Raw genomic sequence first — 18,177 nt, 5'->3', positions numbered from 1 at the left:
CCGCCCGGCCCGGCCGCCTCGGAGATCGCCGCCGCCCTCGAGCGGCCGGGCCGCGGGGCCGGGTCGGCGCCTTCGGGTCGTTCCCCGGAGCTGCCGGCGGCGCGGGGCTCCCGGTCGCGGCGTTCCCCGCGCGGAGCTGCGGGCGCTGAGCCGGGCCGGCTTCGTCCCGTGCCTCGCGGCGCGGTTTGCCGGTGCTCCGCGATAGCAAGGCGTTGCCGTCCTCCAGGTATAACCAAACAGGGAACGTATTTTTATTTCCAGGCTCTGGGTGTACAGCCGGAATTTTTTGTTCCCATGGCAGCAGCAAATTCGACTCCGCCCGGCTCTCTGGACCTGAACCAGCCCGGGTTTGCGAAGGAGATCCTGGGAACGAAACTGGAGGTGAAGTACCTCTGCTCGGACTGCAGGAACATACTGAGGCGGCCCTTCCAGGCTCAGTGCGGGCATCGCTACTGCTCCTATTGCTTGAAGAAAATTATAAGGTAAATTTGTGCCTTCGGCCTTAAAGTGAAGGCTTAGGAGCGAGTGGAGGAGATGAAGGAGCTTCAGGACCGTCGAGGGAAGGAGCTGTGTGTAACCTCTGAGGTTCAGCGTCAGGGATGTGTGATGTCCGATGTGCCTTTATTTCTCTGTGGGCTCCCTCCGTTTGCTCCTGGACTGATGGGTGCCTTTTGTGCCCAAACGTGAGGCGCACGGTTCAGAGGATTTGCTTCTCTTCCCTCTCACTGTTGCCTGCGAGTGGAGCTGAGGAGAGCAGTGACTCACGAGGCGAATAAAAAGCCCCTAATAGCAGAAATGGGCGCCCAAACTACAGCTGAGCAGAGGCTCGGCGGATTGTCTGAAGGATAAGGAAATCACTGTACTAAGTTATTAGAAGCCAATTATACCATAAATTGGGTGTTTGATTATTGTTTTTGTGTCTGCTAGTTCTGGGCCTCAAAAGTGTGCAAGCTGCATTCAAGAAGGAATATATGAAGAAGGAGTTTCTATTTTGGAAACCAGCTCTGTAAGTAAAAGTGGAAAAGAAAAAAATCCCTGTTGTTAATGCTGCTTGTAGCTTTCCTTTAAAACACAAGACTTTTGGGATCCTTGTGCTCTTTGGAAGCGTTCTGTTGAGCAGTGAGAGTTACAATTAGTGAGGTGAACTCCCCAGCTGGTAAAATCCAGGTCATGGGAATATAGCAGTGACCTACTTAAGTACGATAATAAAGATCTGTTTGCCATTAGCACGCCTCTGAGGATGTGGCAACTGACACAGGGAGGAGTCCTTTCTTTATTTGTTTTACATTTTTGTTAAGAATGGTTAATGAAGAATGGAGAGGCCGGACCGTGTTTGTACCCCTCAGTGATCTCTGTGCTCTTCTACCTTTTCCACTGCAGGCTTTCCCAGACAACGCAGCTCGCCGGGAGGTGGAAAGTCTGCCTGCAGTCTGTATTAACGAGGGCTGCACGTGGAAGGGGACTATTAAGGAATATGAGGTAAATCTCGGAGGAGGGTTTTTGGGATCTGCACACTCTTTCTTTCCTCTGTGTGCCGACAGGAGAGGTTTGGGGGGGTTTGCTTTCTTCTGAAGCTGGCAGTGATGGTGGGAGCTTTCACCTCTGCTTCGCTGTAAGCAAAGCCCTCTGGGAGCTGCAGAGATTTCCTCACGGAGCCGGGTTTGTGCGTCCTGCTGAGGGCATGGGTTGATCTGGAAGAGTTTGCTTATCATCTCAGGCTCTGAATCCTTCACTTCCACAACGAGAACCACTTGTTCTACCTCTAATTGCTTTCTGCGCAAAGAGATGAGGAAACTGTCAAGGAACTGTGCCTTACAGCGAGATTGTTGTTAAGTTTGCTGTGCTGTGTGAACCTGCAGTCTGTTACTGAGCTGTGAGCTTGGAGCAGGCAGCCTGGCCATCTGCAGTCCTGTTTCCAGCCAGCTGCAGGGCCGAGTAGCTCCTGCAGAAAGAGGGCAGGGGGTTTGGGTGTCATTTGCTGGCTCAGCACACACCGCCCCAAATAGCTCCATGCCACCAGGATGTTTTCTGCTCATCTTTAGAAAGGTTTTCATCTGCCCTTCCTGCTCCAGGCCTTTGGACTTTAGCATGCATATGGCTACTATTATTCATGCAAAGTGTTCTGGGGACTGCAGTGAGCCACTTGCTTCCCTGTGCCTTCCTACAGGTCAGCTCTGCTGTGCAGAAAGCATTGTTAAACTCTGTTGGCAATTGGGAGCCATGTTTGCCCACCTGTGAAGTTGTGCTGCTCCTGAAGGATCGTATTGTCATCCATAATGGAATGGATGAACCGTTACGCAAAGGCCCCAAATAAAAGTAATAAACCTTCTTTCCCCCAGCACTGTCCCTAGATAGAGGCTGTTGCCTGGTTGCTCACCAGGCTGAGATGCGTATCAGGAAGGAGTTTCAGCTGTGGATTCTCTTGGCAATGCCACTGCAGGATGGCATGAAGAGGCAGCGTGGCTGTGGGTTGCTCTGAGCTCCTGCCCACAGCTGTGCTGCTGCTGTGCTTCCCTGCCCTCCAGCCTGGAGCTTCCAGCTTCTTTGCACTGGCACATTCTGAAAGATAAGTGGGTATAGGATGCTAAAAGCTTCTCCTGCTTCAAACCTCTTCTTCTTAGATCTCTAAGTAGCACGTGGGGTGGATGCATGTGCCTGGACAAATCTGAAGTTAAAAGCTTGATGCCAATACAGCACAGATTGCCGAGGAGCCTCACTGCAGAGTGCAGTGTTTTGCTGAGATTCGTGACCCAAGCTGTTGTGCTGGTGTGTGTGCAGGCCTTGTCCCATGCTGTGGTTGTGCTGGTGACCTGCTCCGTATGGCACACAGGTCTCGTGCCTGCTGCAGTGCTCTGAATGCCAATTGCAGTGAGCAAGCTTATCTCCATCAGCCTGAACCAAATGAGGTTTGTCAGCAGCTTACCATGCTCATGTCAGGGTGCTGTTGCTGAGGGCTCTTTTGAACTCTTTCTCCTGGATTAAAGAAGTGCTGATAAATGGCTCCTGCACAAGTTGTCACGTGCCAAAGATCCTCTCAGTGTGTCTGAGAAGCCTCTCGGGGCAGCAGGCTGCCCAGCAATGGATCTCCCTTCCCTTGGGTGCGTGCTGTGGCGCTTTGGGTTCTTGTGCACGGCTTCCAGAGCTCCTGGAGTGATGAGGTGCTGGGAGGCAATGCGTGGGGCTGAGGGCCCACGTGAGGGAAGGAGAGGCGGGCTGAGTGTTAAGCCAGTGCTCTGTGCATGTGTTTGGCTGTCAGCAGTGCCCCTCGGGCTCTTAGCTCAGTGTGATGGTGGTGGCACAGCTCAGCTCTGCAGTTTGCCCTCTGCTGTTGCGTTGCAGGCAGCAGTGTGTGCCGGCGTGCGTAACGTCCTGCGGCAGCAGTGCTCCTGTGATGGAAAGTCCCTTGCTGTGCTATTTCCGACAGGACATGGAAAGTCCCTCCAAGCTAATTCATTGTTTGCTCATTTAAGACTTGTGCAGTGTTGATACTGAGAGGCTGATTTGGCTGCTCTCCACTTATAAATCAAGAGATACCGTCACTTCTGGTTTGCTAAAGTTATCAGGGCACGAGCGAGAAAAAAATGTCCTGCAGCTGCACAGCTCTACAAAAAAACAAGGACAAAGTTAAGCTCAGTTTTGCTTTCTGTTCAAGCCCCTGATCACATCTCACATGGACATACAGAACCGAAAGAGTGAAATCTGCTCAAACATGACTTGCAGTTCTGCTTAAAGTTGTGCAAAGCGTACAGAATGTGTAAGCACTCAGAACATGCCTGGGTTATAAATGCATTTTTCTGACTGTTGGATGCAGTTGTAAATATTTAGCAGCGTTCAGCTGAAGTGTTTTGTGGTGGGGCTGGCGGGGGTTTTCCTTTTAATCTGCACCCCCTTTTCAGATCTAGGTTTCCTGATAATTGGTCTGAATGTGCGTACAGGAAGGCGAGCTGTGGGCAGGGGCCTTTAGGTGCAGGCGGAAAATCTGAGCAGGGGCAGAGAAACTAAAACAATCCCCTGAGAGCAAAAGAAAAGACTAAGAAAGCATGTCCCGTGGTGTCCAGGAACTTGGGGGAGCAATGCAAATATGGGCTGGGTCTGCCCAACAAGTTCTGAAGGGGAGCTCTGTTTTAAGCTTAATCGTGATGGCAGTATTTAAGCTGATTTGCTTCAGCCGTGCTGATAACCTGTCCTAATCCAAGTCAGAGAGGGCACTTTGGTTCTGCGTGATCCTTCTGCCCTGGGCTCTGCAGCAGCGTGGGAGGTGGTGAGGCATCTCCACTGCCCTCTGTGTAGAAAGAGCTGCTCCTCTCCAGGATGTGGTTGGGACTCTGAGCAGTGCTTCACTACCAGGTGGCATCAGCTGTGTCCCTGAGAGTGCCCTGGTAGCTCTTGGTGGTGGCTTTCAGCCTCACGCTGTGGTTTGGAGCAGAGCTGCTGGTCTTGGAAATACTCACCTGGTTCCTAATGCCTCTGAAATGTGCTGTTAGATATTTTATAGCAGCACCACCAGCATAGATGCAGCTTTCTTAGAGTTGTGGCAAGAGCACTTGATGACTCTGTACCAGAGCAACCAGAGTTCGTTATAGAATCAGAGATTGGAAGATTTTGGCTCCAGGTTGCAACATGGGATTCAGTGTTGTTTGCAGGTGGCTGATGAGGATCAGATTGCTTCTTCCCAGGAGGACTCATGTGCTGCAGTACCCCATGGCAGCTCATAGGGGTGTCCAGAAGGGCCTCCTGTTGCAGCAGAAGGGATGAGATGTGCCTTTGCTTGCAAGAGCTGAAGCCCACAAACAGTGTCTGCCTGTGGGGAGCAGCAGTGGCTGGCAGCTCCATCCAGGCTGTGCGGTGGGAGGTGAGCATGGGGAGCACCAGGCACATGGGAGGGGCTGGAAAGCCCCGCCAACCACCATGTGCTCACAGCACACTGCTGGGAGCTGCTCAGCCTCATTGCGGTGGCCCACCTTGTTCGAGGCTTAGCTCGAGCCTTTGAAGACCAAGAGCTGCACCTGGCCAACTTGAAGCTGGGAGGGAGTGATGCGTCCCATTAAAGCCTGTGTGAAAACCCTTGGAAGCCTCTGTGCACGGCTGTTGGCATTTTGGGGCAGCACTTCACTGCCAGCTAAGAATTCCTTGGATTCCAGAGATCAGGCGACTGCCAGAGCCCCAATCACACACACCCTTCTTTAAAAGATAAAGAGATTCTGTCAGCTCTTTGCACAAAGCAAAGCGAGAGGGCTTGAGATCAAGCCGCTCACCACTGGTTTGCCTTTTCCATTTTGTGAAATCTGCCCTTCTCCACATGCCTGTGCAGTTCTTGGCCTCGTGCTGCAGCCACCCTTCTGCTGGGCACAGCCTCAGCTGAGGGCACGGCGCAGCCTGCTCTGCCCTGCCTCTGCACCCATCGCCTTTGCTGCGTGCTTGGTGTCACTGAGGTTTCAGCCAGGTGCTCATTTTGGTGCAGGAGATCCAGCTGTGTGCTGCTGGAGTGATGCTGCTTGGAGCGATGGTGTGCGACCTGTTGGCGTGGCTGGGCTGTGCTGGGTGAGGAGATGTTGTCTTGGGCAGCGCATAAAGAGGTTGCTCTGAAAGTAATGCCTCCTCTGTGTTTCCATGGAAGCTGCAACAAAGACGGTGAGCACAGTAAAGCTGTTTGGTGGATCGAATTCTCAGCTACGAAATGCTGTTTTCCAGCAATGTAGTCACTACATCAGCTCTCTGCATTTTTGTTAGTGATGAACAAACCCACACCAGCAGAGGTGACCACTGCTGCTGTCACCACTGCTGAAATGCACCACCACCCCTCGCTGTGCTCACATGCCCTCTTTGGTCTCCATCAGTGTTCACAAGCATCAATGAATGGCACTCACTGGCATTTTTTCTGCACAGAGGAATTCAATTCCACATGTTTGCTCCATACACACTCCCATGTCATGCACCATTCTGTCACACAGCAACAACGCAACAGGATATTGATGGGAAGGTTTGGCCTCTGCTGCCATCCCACCAATGTCTGTTTCTGGTGTTGTGAGCCAACACCATAAAACAGAAGGCAGTACTTTCAGAGCAGCCCCTGCAAAGTACATAATATAGGTAATGTGAGTAACAAAGCGTTTTAATTTTTAATATATTTGTCATTAAAACATAAAAAAGAGAGCAACAAAGCCATGCCATGGGCTGGATGCGCCCTGTCAGAGGAGGGGAGAGCTCTGCAGAGCAGCGGAGCCCTGAGGGCTGCTTGGGGTATTGGGTGGTGTGCATGCAACAGGGCAGGCTTTCCTGCTGCTGGCGCCTGGCAGGGTTTGGCTGTCAGGATCACACAGCAGTGGTGAGTTCAGATGTGTGCTATGAAACGTGCAGGGCCGGGCAGGACAGCGTGATAGGGCTGTGTGCCCAGTGGCAGCTTGTTCTGAGGCCCTGACCTTGGTTGATGCGGGCAGCACCTCTTGGGGCTTTGCCAAGTGGCTGCTTGGTAACTGGGAGCTGGCCGTGTTGTTATCTCTGTTTGCAGTTCCTTTGAACCTCCTTCTTATCGAGCAGCAGTTTACCACGACTCATTAGAGCCCGCTATGGTAACGCTGAATCTCCTTGGCAGGCAGGTTTGGTTGTCTGTGCGGATGGAGCAGCTCCCACCCAGCAGGAGCTCGGGCTGCTCCAACTGAGAGCTGAGTCCTCCTGGCAAAACCCATCCTCTGGGCTGGTGGGGATTGCGAAAGAAGAAACTGGGGAAAGCATCCTTGGATGCCCCACGGCGTTGTGTTACTCAAGCAGTAGGAAAAGCAGAGTCCATCCCAGGAAATGGTAGACCTGCTGCTGCTGCTTTCAGTGTTTCTCGTGGTGCTGGCCCTGCCCAGACTCCACTGCTGCCCCTTGAGCTGCTTCGTTGTCAGAAACACCGCCTCGAATTCTTTCTACCTCTGGATACCAAATCAAACATCTGTCTCATCAGTCCTAAAAGCTGATTAATAAAACCATAGAAAGCAGAAGTTCTGCAGCAGAGGTCCTCATTTTGCAAGCAGAATTGGGGGAGGCCCTGTGGAAGCCATAACATCACCTCTGCCAACTTTGGTGCTGCAATCCAGCAAGCACCGTGTGGGCAGCCATGGTTTCCATGCCCTGGGTGCACCCGGCCGCAGCTCTGAGCAGTGAGTGGTGGCTGATCTGCACACCAGCTGTAGGTTCAGCAGTTTTTGAGGCTGAATTAGTTCTGCTGCGCTGTCTGGGCTGGCAGTGCCACAGCTCTGGCCATCCTCTGTATGCCAGTCCCCTTCCAGCTGTTTCTCCTCTGCTTTCCTACAAGTTTTCCTTCCTCTTAGCTGCTCCCTCCTTGCTGCCACCCCCTTTGGCTTTGTGCACGTCTTGCTGTTTCCGTGCTCGGAGCACTTTCCCGGAGCAGCCTGCACTCCTGGGATGCTGTGTGGAGCACTGCAGGGTGCAGCCCGGCCTATGCTGTGTGCAGATAACCAGGGGCTCGCAGCAAAGTGCTGCTGGCTGTTCTCAGCTGCCTGCCTCGTGCCCAGCATTGTGTTGTGCTGATGGATTTCCCAATACAACTGAGAAACCTTCTTGGAATAGAGGTGCATTTGTGCCATGTTTGGAGCAGGGCAGCTGGGGGCAAGGACGCATCCTGTTCCACCACCACGACGTGGGGTTGGTGACTTTCGGCAGTAGTTCAAGTCGAGTTCAGCAGGGCTTTTGATACCTGGAGCAGCAGTCGGCTTAAACTGCAGTTTTCCTTTTTGTCTCATTTACGCAGGCCCAGCAAAGCAGCTCCTCCTGGCATTCCTTAGCAGATGATCATTCCGGCTCTGGGGTCAGCTGCTGTTGCTAAGCCCAGCTTCTCTGCCCTGTGTGTGTCTGCTTTTCTGTCCGGCTGTACTGAACTGTGCTGCTCTCCCTGTCACAGAGCTGCCATGAGGGGAACTGCCCGTTCCTGCTGATTGAGTGCCAGGCATGCAGGGCTGTGATCCCTCTGAATGAGAAGGAGCGCCACTCTGAGCGGGAGTGCCCCGAGAGAACCCTCAACTGCAAATACTGCAAATCACTTTTCTACTTCCCAGATATTAAGGTATGAGAGCCATATCCTGCGCATCCTGCGGGACTGGAGGTGAGGGGAGGAGTGCTGTGCTGCAGTGGTTGTCTGTGAGCGTGGGGCTGTCCTGGCCCTGGGAGGCTGCTGGAGGCCGCTTTCCCAGCCGCTCAGCTCCTGCAGAATTGCCCGTCCTTGCAGGGTGCAGCCGATGTGCTTTGTTTTTAGGGAGGGAGGTCGATCTGTGAGATCAGCCAAGGGCTTTGGTGCTGTTGAGCAGGACGGAGGAGGTGTTGGTGTGGAGGCTGAGTTCTGCCCACGTTTGTTTTTCTCCTGCTGCAATCAGCTGAGCCACTGCAGTTGGTGCTGAGGTAGCAGAGGACGGTCTGACTTGGGCTGTGCTCTTCCAGCTCGGCTCTAATTCCTTTATTGCTGTCTCCTCCCTCCTCCCCCATCTAACTCTGAACTAGTTCACAGCAGGAGTGACTCTCTCTTACCTGGCACAGTGGCATCAGTGGTTTTCCAGTGCTGCTTGCAGCTGGTGCCAGGCATCAGAGCTGCCTGTGTGCAGCTGTGGGTTTGGGAGAGCTGTGGCAGGGGGATTGCCTCATCCCTGGGTGCTGCAGCTCAGGCTCGTGTGCCTCCCCCAGCTGCTGGGCAGGGTGAGTTTCGGCAGACGGCATTCCTGCGTGATGCAGCACCCACACAGAGTGGGCAGGGGCAGAAGTAGGGCTTCTGGAGGAGCCCTGCACTGTTGATACTGAAATGTCCTATGAAGCAGGAGGTTTGGGTCTGTGCCGGTTGGAGCTCACGTTGCTGAGCGGCACTTTGGAGCCGTGCAGAGCTGTTTGCAGCACTTTGGCTGTGAGCTCAGCAACCATCGCAGGGCTGTGTGTTGTGGGGAGCTGCCAGCACAGAGAGGAGCACTGCCAGGTGGGAGGCTGCAAACGACCGGGCGGTGATTTCACACATCACTGTTGGTGCAGAAGTGCAAAATCCCCTCTTTCAAGTGGCTGTATCTGCAGTGGCTCCTGCTTCAGTCGGAGTGCAGCATCTGTTGCTGTGCCAGCACTCTGTGGGTCGTGAAGAAGTTGCTGTCTGATGCTGTAGAACCAGAGAGCAGGAGCAGCTGGAGGAAAGGGCTCAGCCCCTCTGCAGGCTGCCTCTGCCTTCCTCTGCCCACCAAGGGAACCAGGGGGTGACTGTTCAGGGACAGCACTGTGAGCCTTTGGCTCTGCCTGCTCATCTCAAGTATGAAAAGGAGAGAGTTCCCAGCATGCCAAGCCTGAGCCATTGTGGGTTTCACTTTCCAGTTTGTGATGTGGTAAGAGAACAGCTTGCACGTGTCCCCCCTCCTGGAGGCGGTGACTTGTTTTAATACAGGTAAACGTGAGCAGGTTTTCAAGGCATCTGGTTTCAGACAGCTGCTTTGTAAATATGTAATCATTTTTTTCTGTTACTGCCAGAAGGGTGTTGTTAAACACACTGCTCGTCTAGCCTCAGTTCCCATCTGCCCGTTAATGGAATTTGCATTGGTGGAAGCTCACGTAAGCTCGGACAGAAAAGCGAGAGGTGATTTCTGGATCCCTCATTACAGAAGCCAAATATGGGTTGTTCCAGTGGGCTGTGCACAAGGAGATGGGTTGGAGCTGTGTGGAAGCAGCACCGGGCACAGCGGTGCTCCAGCAGTGCCCATGGAGCAGCGTGTGCTGTGGGCAGAGCGTGGCACTGCTGTGATCCTTGTCATGACATGGGGTGCTTTAAAATGATTTCCCTTTCTGGCTGAAAAATGCATTTCTGTTGAGCTGATCCCAAAAACTTACAGCCATAATCTTGCTGAGATGCTGCCCCAGTGCGCCTTTCTGTGCAGAGCCATGCATGGAGCTTCCTCTTGGTTATTCATCAAAGCTGTTATCTCTTTTTTTTTTCCTTTAAAATGTTATAGCAGCTCTTTAAATGGAGGCTGAGGCTCGCTCAGCTGCGTACGCACCCTAAGCGCTGGCAGCCTGGAGATCACAGAGCTGAGCCAGCACAGAAAGTTCTGAGCACACCAAAGCCTCTTGTCTGTTCTTTTGCAGGCTCACGATGAGGTCTGCCCAAAATTTCCACTGACTTGTGATGGCTGCGGGAAGAAGAAGATCCCCAGAGAGAAGGTATGCGGCTGCCGGGGGGCAGCAGAGCTGGGGGGAGCTGAGACCGTCCAGGAGCAGAGTGGGGGAGCAGGGAGGTGGCAGCCCGCTGTGTACACGTGGCTTTTCCATGAGGCTGAGCACAGTGGTGGGAAATCAGAGACAAGGATGTTTTCTCGTCAAAAGGATGGGGAAACATCCAGCATAAGGAGGGACTTTGTGCTGTGAGCTCTGGGCGTGCTGGAGCCCAGCAATGGGCTCATAGGCTCACACTGCTGGGATTCCGGTGGCTGCTCCATCCATCGGCTGCTGCTCGGATCTCTCCCCTGCAGTGTGGGACTGAGCAACCTGGGGCTGCGCCTGGAAGCTTTTCAGAAAGTGGTTTAAAAACTGTTTTGACATCTGTTGCAGCAGATGTGGGTGTTCAGTGGGCTGCTCACAACAGAGCACTGATAGCTGACAGTGGGAGGCATGGCAGAAACAAGATAGCAGCGTGCCAGTGCTGCTTGGCACCGGTCACACGCTGCCTGGGAATCCAGACGAGCCATCTCAGAGGCGGTGGGTTATTGGCACTGCTTGCAGAGCTCCAGCCTTGGCCTCCGTGCTTCAGGGCAGCCACCAGCTGTGAGCAGGCTGAGGTGCAGCGCGGCTGCCAGCGATCAGCATTGGTTTGAGGCTGTTCTTCCATTTGTCTTTGGGTTCCCAGACCTGCAGTGAGCTGGAGAGGGAGTGACCTGTGTGACATAAGACCTGTTTAACGTTATCTTCTTTCTCTTCTAGTTTCAGGACCACGTGAAGAATTGTGGCAAATGTAAAGTGCCTTGCAGATTCGAGGTTGTCGGCTGTGCTGAGATGGTAAGGGTGCTCTTGTCTGTCTTGTTTTCAGTTCCAGTGTTAGCTATGAGCTGCAGACGGCTGTAGCCCGACCTGTTGCAGGTGCTGGTGCTCAGCTATTACTGCAGAGTGGTGTTTTAGACCCTTTGTAAATGCCACTTGACATTATCTACTGCCCCGATTTTGGGTACCAGAGAATGAGCAATGCAGAAGGACGTTTTGAGACCTGCACCAAATGCTTTGAGGCTCCAAGTGGTTACAGTGCTGGCAGTATGGACCTGGGCATCCCACAGCTTGTTCCACTGCTGGAGCTTGGGCAGGGCAGTATTTGTATGTGATGTGGTTTTCTCGGCTCCTACTGGTGATGTCAGCGTAAATCCCTTCTCAGGAGGATTATGTGAGGCTTTGTCCTTTGGTGCTGTTAAGTCAGTCTGACAGAGCCCTTCTGCAAAGAGCTGGAGGAGGGCAGGATAGGACAGTTTGTGCAGCTGAGGGAACATTAAGCATCCGTTACTGCTTATGATCACAGCTTTTCTGTAATAAAACAAAAACACCAACAAAATCCACGTTTTTTAAACCATTTTTCTTTGATTTTTTTTTCCTTTTATAATTTGAAGCTAACATTGTGGCCTCGAGAAGAGGACATTTTTCTGTGGATGGTGACAGCTTGAGCTTGCTGAACGGGATATATTTCTCTTCATGTAGGTGGAAAATGAAAAGCTACCAGAACACGAAAGCAAGTGTCTGGCAGAGCATCTGTACATGCTGCTGAGTTTTGTGCTCAGCCTCAAGAGTGGATCCGCAGGCCTGAAGCACCTTCCTGCCCTTCCCTCATCACAGAGCGGCTCCCCGCTGCTGGCAGCAAACTCCCTGTGCCCAGAGTCGGAGCTCTTCAAGTCCCTGGAGCTCTTGGGAAGGTGCGACGCCCTGGAGAAGAAAACAGTGACCTTTGAGAACATTGTCTGCGTGCTCAATAGAGAGGTGGAAAGGGTGTCTCTGACAGCAGAAGCGTACAGCCGGCAGCACCGATTGGACCAGGAGCAGATCGAGACGCTGAGTAACAAGGTGTGCAGTGCCTGGGCTCCCTGCGCTGAGCAGAGCCTTCTGCCAGCTCCCTTCCGTGTTGTTAGCAGAGCTCCACCTGCATCCCGTCTCTCCCTAAATCTGAAGATAGCACTAAGATGCCATTTGTGACTGTGCCCAACCTGGAGAGCTTCCCGGAAAAGATGGGAATTGAATTGACCTGAAGCAAATGCTGTAGGGTCTCTTAGTAATTAAGTGAGGTGAAGTCCTCCAGCTGGACAGGGAGGAGCTGGCATTGCACTCAATCTCTTTGCATTCCCAGCCACTCGTGGCAGAAGTGTGATGGCGGGGGCTCAGCCTGAGAGCAGGAGCTCTCCCAGCTCTGTGCTCCAGCACGGTGCCCTTTCACTGGGGCCCTGGGAATTGTGGGCTTGTCGTTTCTGTGCTCTCTCAGTGTAGGATCTGCCAATGCAGACGTAACCCTGCTGCCTCACAGTGACAAACTTGGTTGGCTGTGTACAGGTCCTCCTGTTTCTCAATCTGCTTTTGTCGCAAAGGTGACTTTCGTTGTTTTCCCCCAACCTCACCCCTTGTTCTGCAACACCACAGAAGTGCTCACGGGGGGAGGTTTTCCATTCTCAGCAGGCGGGTTTCGGCTCAGACACTGAGTTGTGTTTGTGTTCTCCAGAACGAGGGGGTTCCAAAGGAGGTGGTGGTGGATTGCCTTACACTCCTGCACTTTTACCCCTGGCCCTTTGCTCCCTGCGGTGTGTCTGACCAGGCTGCGCCGTCTGTCGCACTGAGCAGGTCCGGCAGCTGGAAAGGAGCATTGGGCTGAAAGACCTGGCCATGGCTGAGATGGAGGAAAAGATCCGCAACATGGAGGCTTCCACCTACGACGGCGTTTTCATCTGGAAGATAACAGAGTTTGCCAGGAAGCGCCAGGAGGCGATCACAGGCCGCTCTCCTGCCATCTTCTCTCCAGGTTACTGCCCCAAAATAGAAAAAGCCTTTTTGTGCCTCATCTGGCTGTGGGGTTTGTACTGGTGGCCATGGCGTGTGGAATGCGTGGCCGCCCTGCTGCGCTTCTGGTCTTCTTTCTTTCCCAGGGAAATCTGAGCCATCTTCCGGTTTGTTTTGTGTTCATAAGGAGGATTGGGCTGAGTGGAAGTGCTCTGCTGGAGGAGGTGCTTCCTGCATCGTAGAGGGCGTTTTAATTTCTCAGTGGAAGATGCAGCTGTCTTGGCTTGGGAATTGCTCTTCACGGCACTTTTTGAAACTGGCCAGAGCTGCGTGTGAGCCAGGGGCACAGATGCTGCACTGCTTCCTGGTGTAATGAAAAACCAGGTCGTTGCTGGGCCAGGAAATAAAAGCAGTGGCACTTTTAAAACTACTGTTAACTGTCTCTGGGTGAAGGCTGTCTGGAGTCCTTTTGGTAATGAAAACCTGAAAGCAAAAAGGATTCCCCCTTCTTGAAGAGAGCTGAACTGCCACTGAAACTGTGCATGCAATTAGCATTTCCTTCAAAAAGTCAGTGACAGCTGTGGAAAACCCCTGGTCTCTGTCCTATTCTAGAAAGGCGGCACTTCCTTCCTTCTCAGAGCAACTAAATCGGGTTCAGATCTGTTTGGCTCAGAGATCAGACCTTAACCCCTGCGCCCCATTTCCTGCCCAGCACTCAGGAGTTTATTGGCCTCAGCAGCTCCTCAGGCTGCAGTTTTGGGTTAGAGCCCAGAGCGAGGTGGCGGCTCCTGGGCCCTGCTGCTCCCTTGCCATAAAGGAGCTCCACTGCAGTGCCCTCACTGGGGGACCCAGCTTGTGTCTGAAGCCAAGACCAAGTCAGCTCCTGGAGGGGCATGAGCAGGCAGCTGCAGGGAAGGGAAGACTGCCTCTGCCTGGCACAGCGGGATGTCTGTGCAAGGGGCAGGGCTATCTTTTCCTTTTGCAAGAGTAGGGTTGCACACCTTTCTTCCTGCAGTAGTTGACTGTGCTGCTTAGATGAGAAGTTTCCATTCCACATGCTGAGGAACTGGGCTGAGAAGCAAATGCTGTTTGGTTTAGAAAAAGGTCGTTAGGAGGTGATTTTCCCTCTTGCAAAGCAAAATGGGCAGATGGGTGTTGTTCAGATTGGGAAGGAGACAGCTGGGAGCAGAGAGGGCTAGGCTGGGAAAGGAAAATGAGTACAATTGTTGGGTTTGTATTAAAATGCAGGAGCAGAGAGCAGATAAAATCCATTGTAGAGCAAATAGAAGGAAGTCACCGCCCCGTGGCTTTGTCAGGAGGCGGCCGCTGGGCTGCTCTGCTGGGGCCGTGTGGGGCTGCACCCCTCCCTGCAGCTCTGGGGAATGAGGGGCGTTCAGTGTTGCTGTCCCTCCTCCCCCCACTGCCCTGTAAAACCGCAGCCTGGATTCTTCTGGGGTCCCAACTGTAGAGTCTTTGGAGGATGCTTGGTGCCAGGCTTCGCGCTTTCTGACGCACGCTGTGTTTGTTTGCAGCTTTCTACACAAGCAAATATGGCTACAAGATGTGTCTGCGCGTTTACCTGAATGGGGACGGCACCGGGCGTGGGACCCACCTGTCCCTGTTCTTCGTGGTGATGAAAGGACCCAACGACGCGCTGCTGCGCTGGCCCTTCAACCAGAAGGTGGGTTTGGGTCGGAGCCCCTGCATGGCCTGCGGCCACAGCTGCTCTGGGGCTGAAAGCATCCCATCACGTGGGCAGGAGTTGGGGAACAGCGAGGGCTGTGGGACGGCGTGCTGGAGAGAGCAGAGCTGCCACGGGGCCGACCCGCCTCTGTGCTGTGCTGCCTGCAGTTGGTGCTTGCACAGCATCACCCGTTCAGATTGCAGCTTCTGGGCTTTGCGAAACGCCTCAGGCTGAGCGTTCTGCCCCTGTTCTTGGTGGGATGGGAGCCTTCTGGGACCTAAGCAGATAGCCGTGTGGGAGGCAGGAGCTCCGTGCCTGCTGTAGGATTGCTCAGTCTGTGGCTTTTCTGCCACCCAGGGGTTTCCAGTGACTGGGCTGACGTTCTGTGCTGCCCTGGCTGTGGGTGTCTCTCTGATCTGTGGATGTGCAGTGTTACATTTCTGTGTGTGTTGCACAGCCAAGTGACTGAGCCGCCAAGATGGGCTCCTCTGTCCTTTTCCTTCAGCTGCTCTCATGTGTTCTCACACCTCCCACAGGTGACCCTGATGCTCTTGGATCAGAACAACCGGGAGCACATCATCGATGCGTTCCGACCCGACGTGACCTCCTCCTCCTTCCAGCGCCCGGTCACAGAGATGAACATTGCCAGCGGCTGCCCGCTGTTCTGCCCCGTCTCCGTGATGGAAGCCAAGAACTCCTACGTCCGCGATGATGCCATCTTCATTAAAGCCATCGTTGACCTCTCAGGCCTTTAACCCTCTCAGCACGGAGCAGGGAATGCAGAGCCAGCCCTGGGCACTGCCCTGCAGGCAGGTCTCAGAGCAAGGAGGGGCGGAAGCGTGGACCTGGCCCTTCCCCAAAAGGGACCTTCTTACTGCTGAATGGAAACAAGGTGTCTGAGGGGGGCCCTCTTCCCTGGCATCAGAGAGACCTTTCTGGAGAAGACGGGTGGACGCTGGCAGGCTGTGTGGTGCAGGGATTCCTGCAGGGACTCGGTTGTCTGAACCACCGTGCTCCAGTTTCCCAGGGGCAGTGAGCACAGCTCGCCCAGCTGCTTCAGCGCGTGGCCTCAGAGCTCTGGAGAGAGGCAGGGCTTTGGCCCCAGCACTGCGGGCAGCTGTGTGTCCTGGGAGCAGGGCTGTCCCGAGGAGCACCGCTGGGCCGCGCGCTGCCTCACAGCTGGGAGGCTGCTGTGCTCAGCTGTTGGCGGGGCTGCGCTGCGTGCTGCAGGACTGCTGCCTCTACTGTCTGCAGAGAGGAGGCACAGGGGAGCCCTGCGTCCCTGACTGTGTTTTTGGTCAGGTGTGCGCAGGGCAGGTTGGGCTGGCAGTGCTGGCTGCCTGGGACACACAGGGCCACAGCAGGGCTGTCTGTGGTGGAAGATGGAAATGCCTGTCCCCTGAAACCTGGGCTCATGTGCTGTAGGGGAGCTGCGTAGCCAGAGCAGCGGACTCTGGCAGTGGTGGGAGAGCAGGGGCAGTGCTGGCAGCAAGCCTGAGGTGTGCACCCTCATGCTCCTGTGCTTTAACTCTGGTTGTGGGATGGCTGCAGCACTGCGGGCACCCCAACATGCCCCAGCCCCATGCTCTTCAGCATCACCTGATCGTCACTCCCTCCCCAGGCCCAGCCCTCATTCTCCTGGAGAGCCTTTGGTACTGGGGCTGGAGTGGGCCCTGAGGGAAGCTTGCTGTCACCCTTGCTGTTTCTGGATTGCTTGCACTGCGCCCTTCTGGGCAAGTGCCCTGCACCTGTACCCCAGAGAAGGTCTCTGTTTCGTGGAGAAGAGCCTGCTGTCACATCCCTCCATCGCGGCCCGTGTGTCCCTCTGGAGTTGTTCTGTGGTGGCCACGTGTAACACCAGACTGGCCGCTGGCCGTGCTGGCCCCTCTCAGCTTTCTTCCTTTCCTCCTTGCGCTTTTCCTCCCCCTTCTCACTGCCCCAGGAGCTGTGGGAGTGGTGAGGTGGGAGAGCTGAGCCCTTATCCCTTCCTAGGTCCTCTCCAGCCCCGGCACTGCTCCTTTGCCCTGGAGGACAGGCAGAGAGGCGGCTGCCGCCGCTTGGAGAGCAGTGACCCCCCCTCACCCTGCCGGTGCTCGGGCTGCGATTGCTGCCTCTGTGAGGGGAGTGCATCTCCCTCGGTTCGGGGCAGCGGTCGCTGCCACCAGCCCTGTGAGTGCTGTGCTGCTGTGCTCTCCGTGGAGGAGGCCCTGGGTTCCGCAGCCCCCTGCCTGGAACAGAGAGAGAGCAGCTGGGATTTGGAAGTGAAAAATGACCCCAGGCTGCTCTGCAGCTCTGCAGGCATGTATTAAAGCCCAGCAAGGGGCCGGGGCTGTGCCCGCAGCATCCCTTCTCCTTTGGAGCAGCCCTGGGTACTGCGTGGGCCCTGTGCCCAGTTCCTCGCTGCAGTCCTGCTTTGTGCAAAGGCAAAGGCTGCAGCTCGCTTGGGGGCCATGCATTTTTTCCAGGCTGGGCAGTGCAGGGGGTGGCTGTGGAGTGGGACTGGGATGCTCCTTGCTGTTTGCACCCTGCCTGCAGCCTTGCCGCTCTGCACAGACCCTCTCTCTCCCCGCCCATCTCCAGGCTCTGCCGGGCCCAGCAGAACCACTTCACCTTAGTGCCTTAGGAGGGAATGTAGCCTGGCAAAGGCCGTGCTCTGCAGACCATTCTGTGGAAATAGTTGCCAAGGAGCCAACATCTGCCCTGAGTGGGTGGTCAGCTCTGCTAGTTTAGATTGGGAATGGTGTAGTGGGGGGGATGAGTGGGAATTACACGTATTGCAGCGCAGCGACGTGGTGTGCTGAGCACCCTCTGCCAGGGGGCTGCAGTCTGGCTCTGTGGTGCTGGCACTGCTCAGCTGGGTGGTCAGGGAGGCTGTCGGGAGCTGTGGGTGGCAGCGGGGCGATGGGGAGGATGCGGCACGGCAGCCCAGTGCTGTTCCCTGCTGCTGCTTCCCTGCACCACTGCGGCGGAGCGCTGGTGCTGACATGGCTGCCTGCTCCTTTTCCGTGTCTTTTAGCATCTCCTGTGGTTGAGGGTTAATGGAGTGTGCGTTCCTTGCAGCTGCACACTGCAGGCTGGGGGTGAGGGGCTCCCCTGGATGCAGCGCTGAACCGCGCTGTAAGATGGACGTTTGGCACAAAGCACAGCTGGAGTGTTGTTTCTTTTTTTTCCTTTGTTTCTTGTTTTCCCCCTATTTGACCACAGCTATGAGGGGACACCCGCCTCAGCCTGTCACTGTGAAGTAGTTTTTCCTCGAGGATGGTGTGTGGTGAAAACCTCCAATAAAAGCAGTGTGAGGAGCTGCAGTGCTGTGTAACTCGTGGGAAGCTCCATCCCTGCGTGGGGCTGAAGAGGCAGTGCTGGGCCAGGGGAGCAGCAGGGCTGTGCTGTGGGCTCCTGCTGCCATAGCACAGTCCTCACGCTCTGCCCCACACCCAGAGCCCCGTGGGCTGAGCTGACCCCCAGCTCAGCTGGTTTCCTGCAGACAGGGTAAGGAAGGACACGAAGAAGGCAGCACT

The 18,177-nt window shown here is 54.8% G+C and overlaps 1 protein-coding gene across 2 annotated transcripts; it reads left to right on the top strand.

Moving 5' to 3' along the window:
• The first annotated feature begins 144 nt into the window (after window positions 1-144).
• TRAF2 (TNF receptor associated factor 2) lies at window positions 145-17,975 on the top strand. Of its 2 annotated transcripts, XM_042813130.1 has the most exons (10): window positions 145-482; window positions 928-1,006; window positions 1,381-1,479; window positions 7,904-8,065; window positions 10,105-10,179; window positions 10,936-11,010; window positions 11,695-12,054; window positions 12,820-12,997; window positions 14,508-14,656; window positions 15,196-17,975. In XM_042813130.1, the coding sequence occupies exons 1-10, from the start codon at window positions 295-297 to the stop codon at window positions 15,412-15,414; spliced, it is 1,584 nt and encodes a 527-aa protein (XP_042669064.1). In that variant the 5' UTR covers window positions 145-294; the 3' UTR covers window positions 15,415-17,975. The 2 variants fall into 2 exon arrangements, with proteins under 2 accessions (XP_042669064.1, XP_042669065.1); XM_042813131.1 differs by lacking the exon at window positions 7,904-8,065.
• Window positions 17,976-18,177: the final 202 nt, after the last annotated feature.

Source organism: Centrocercus urophasianus, unplaced genomic scaffold, assembly GCF_019232065.1.
Source record: "Centrocercus urophasianus isolate 14NV4802_14NV808 unplaced genomic scaffold, USGS_Curo_1.0 seq_1389, whole genome shotgun sequence".
NCBI classification, from domain to species: domain Eukaryota; kingdom Metazoa; phylum Chordata; class Aves; order Galliformes; family Phasianidae; genus Centrocercus; species Centrocercus urophasianus.
Note: the sequence above shows the minus strand (reverse complement) of the source record. Positions and strands in the feature narration are given on the sequence as shown.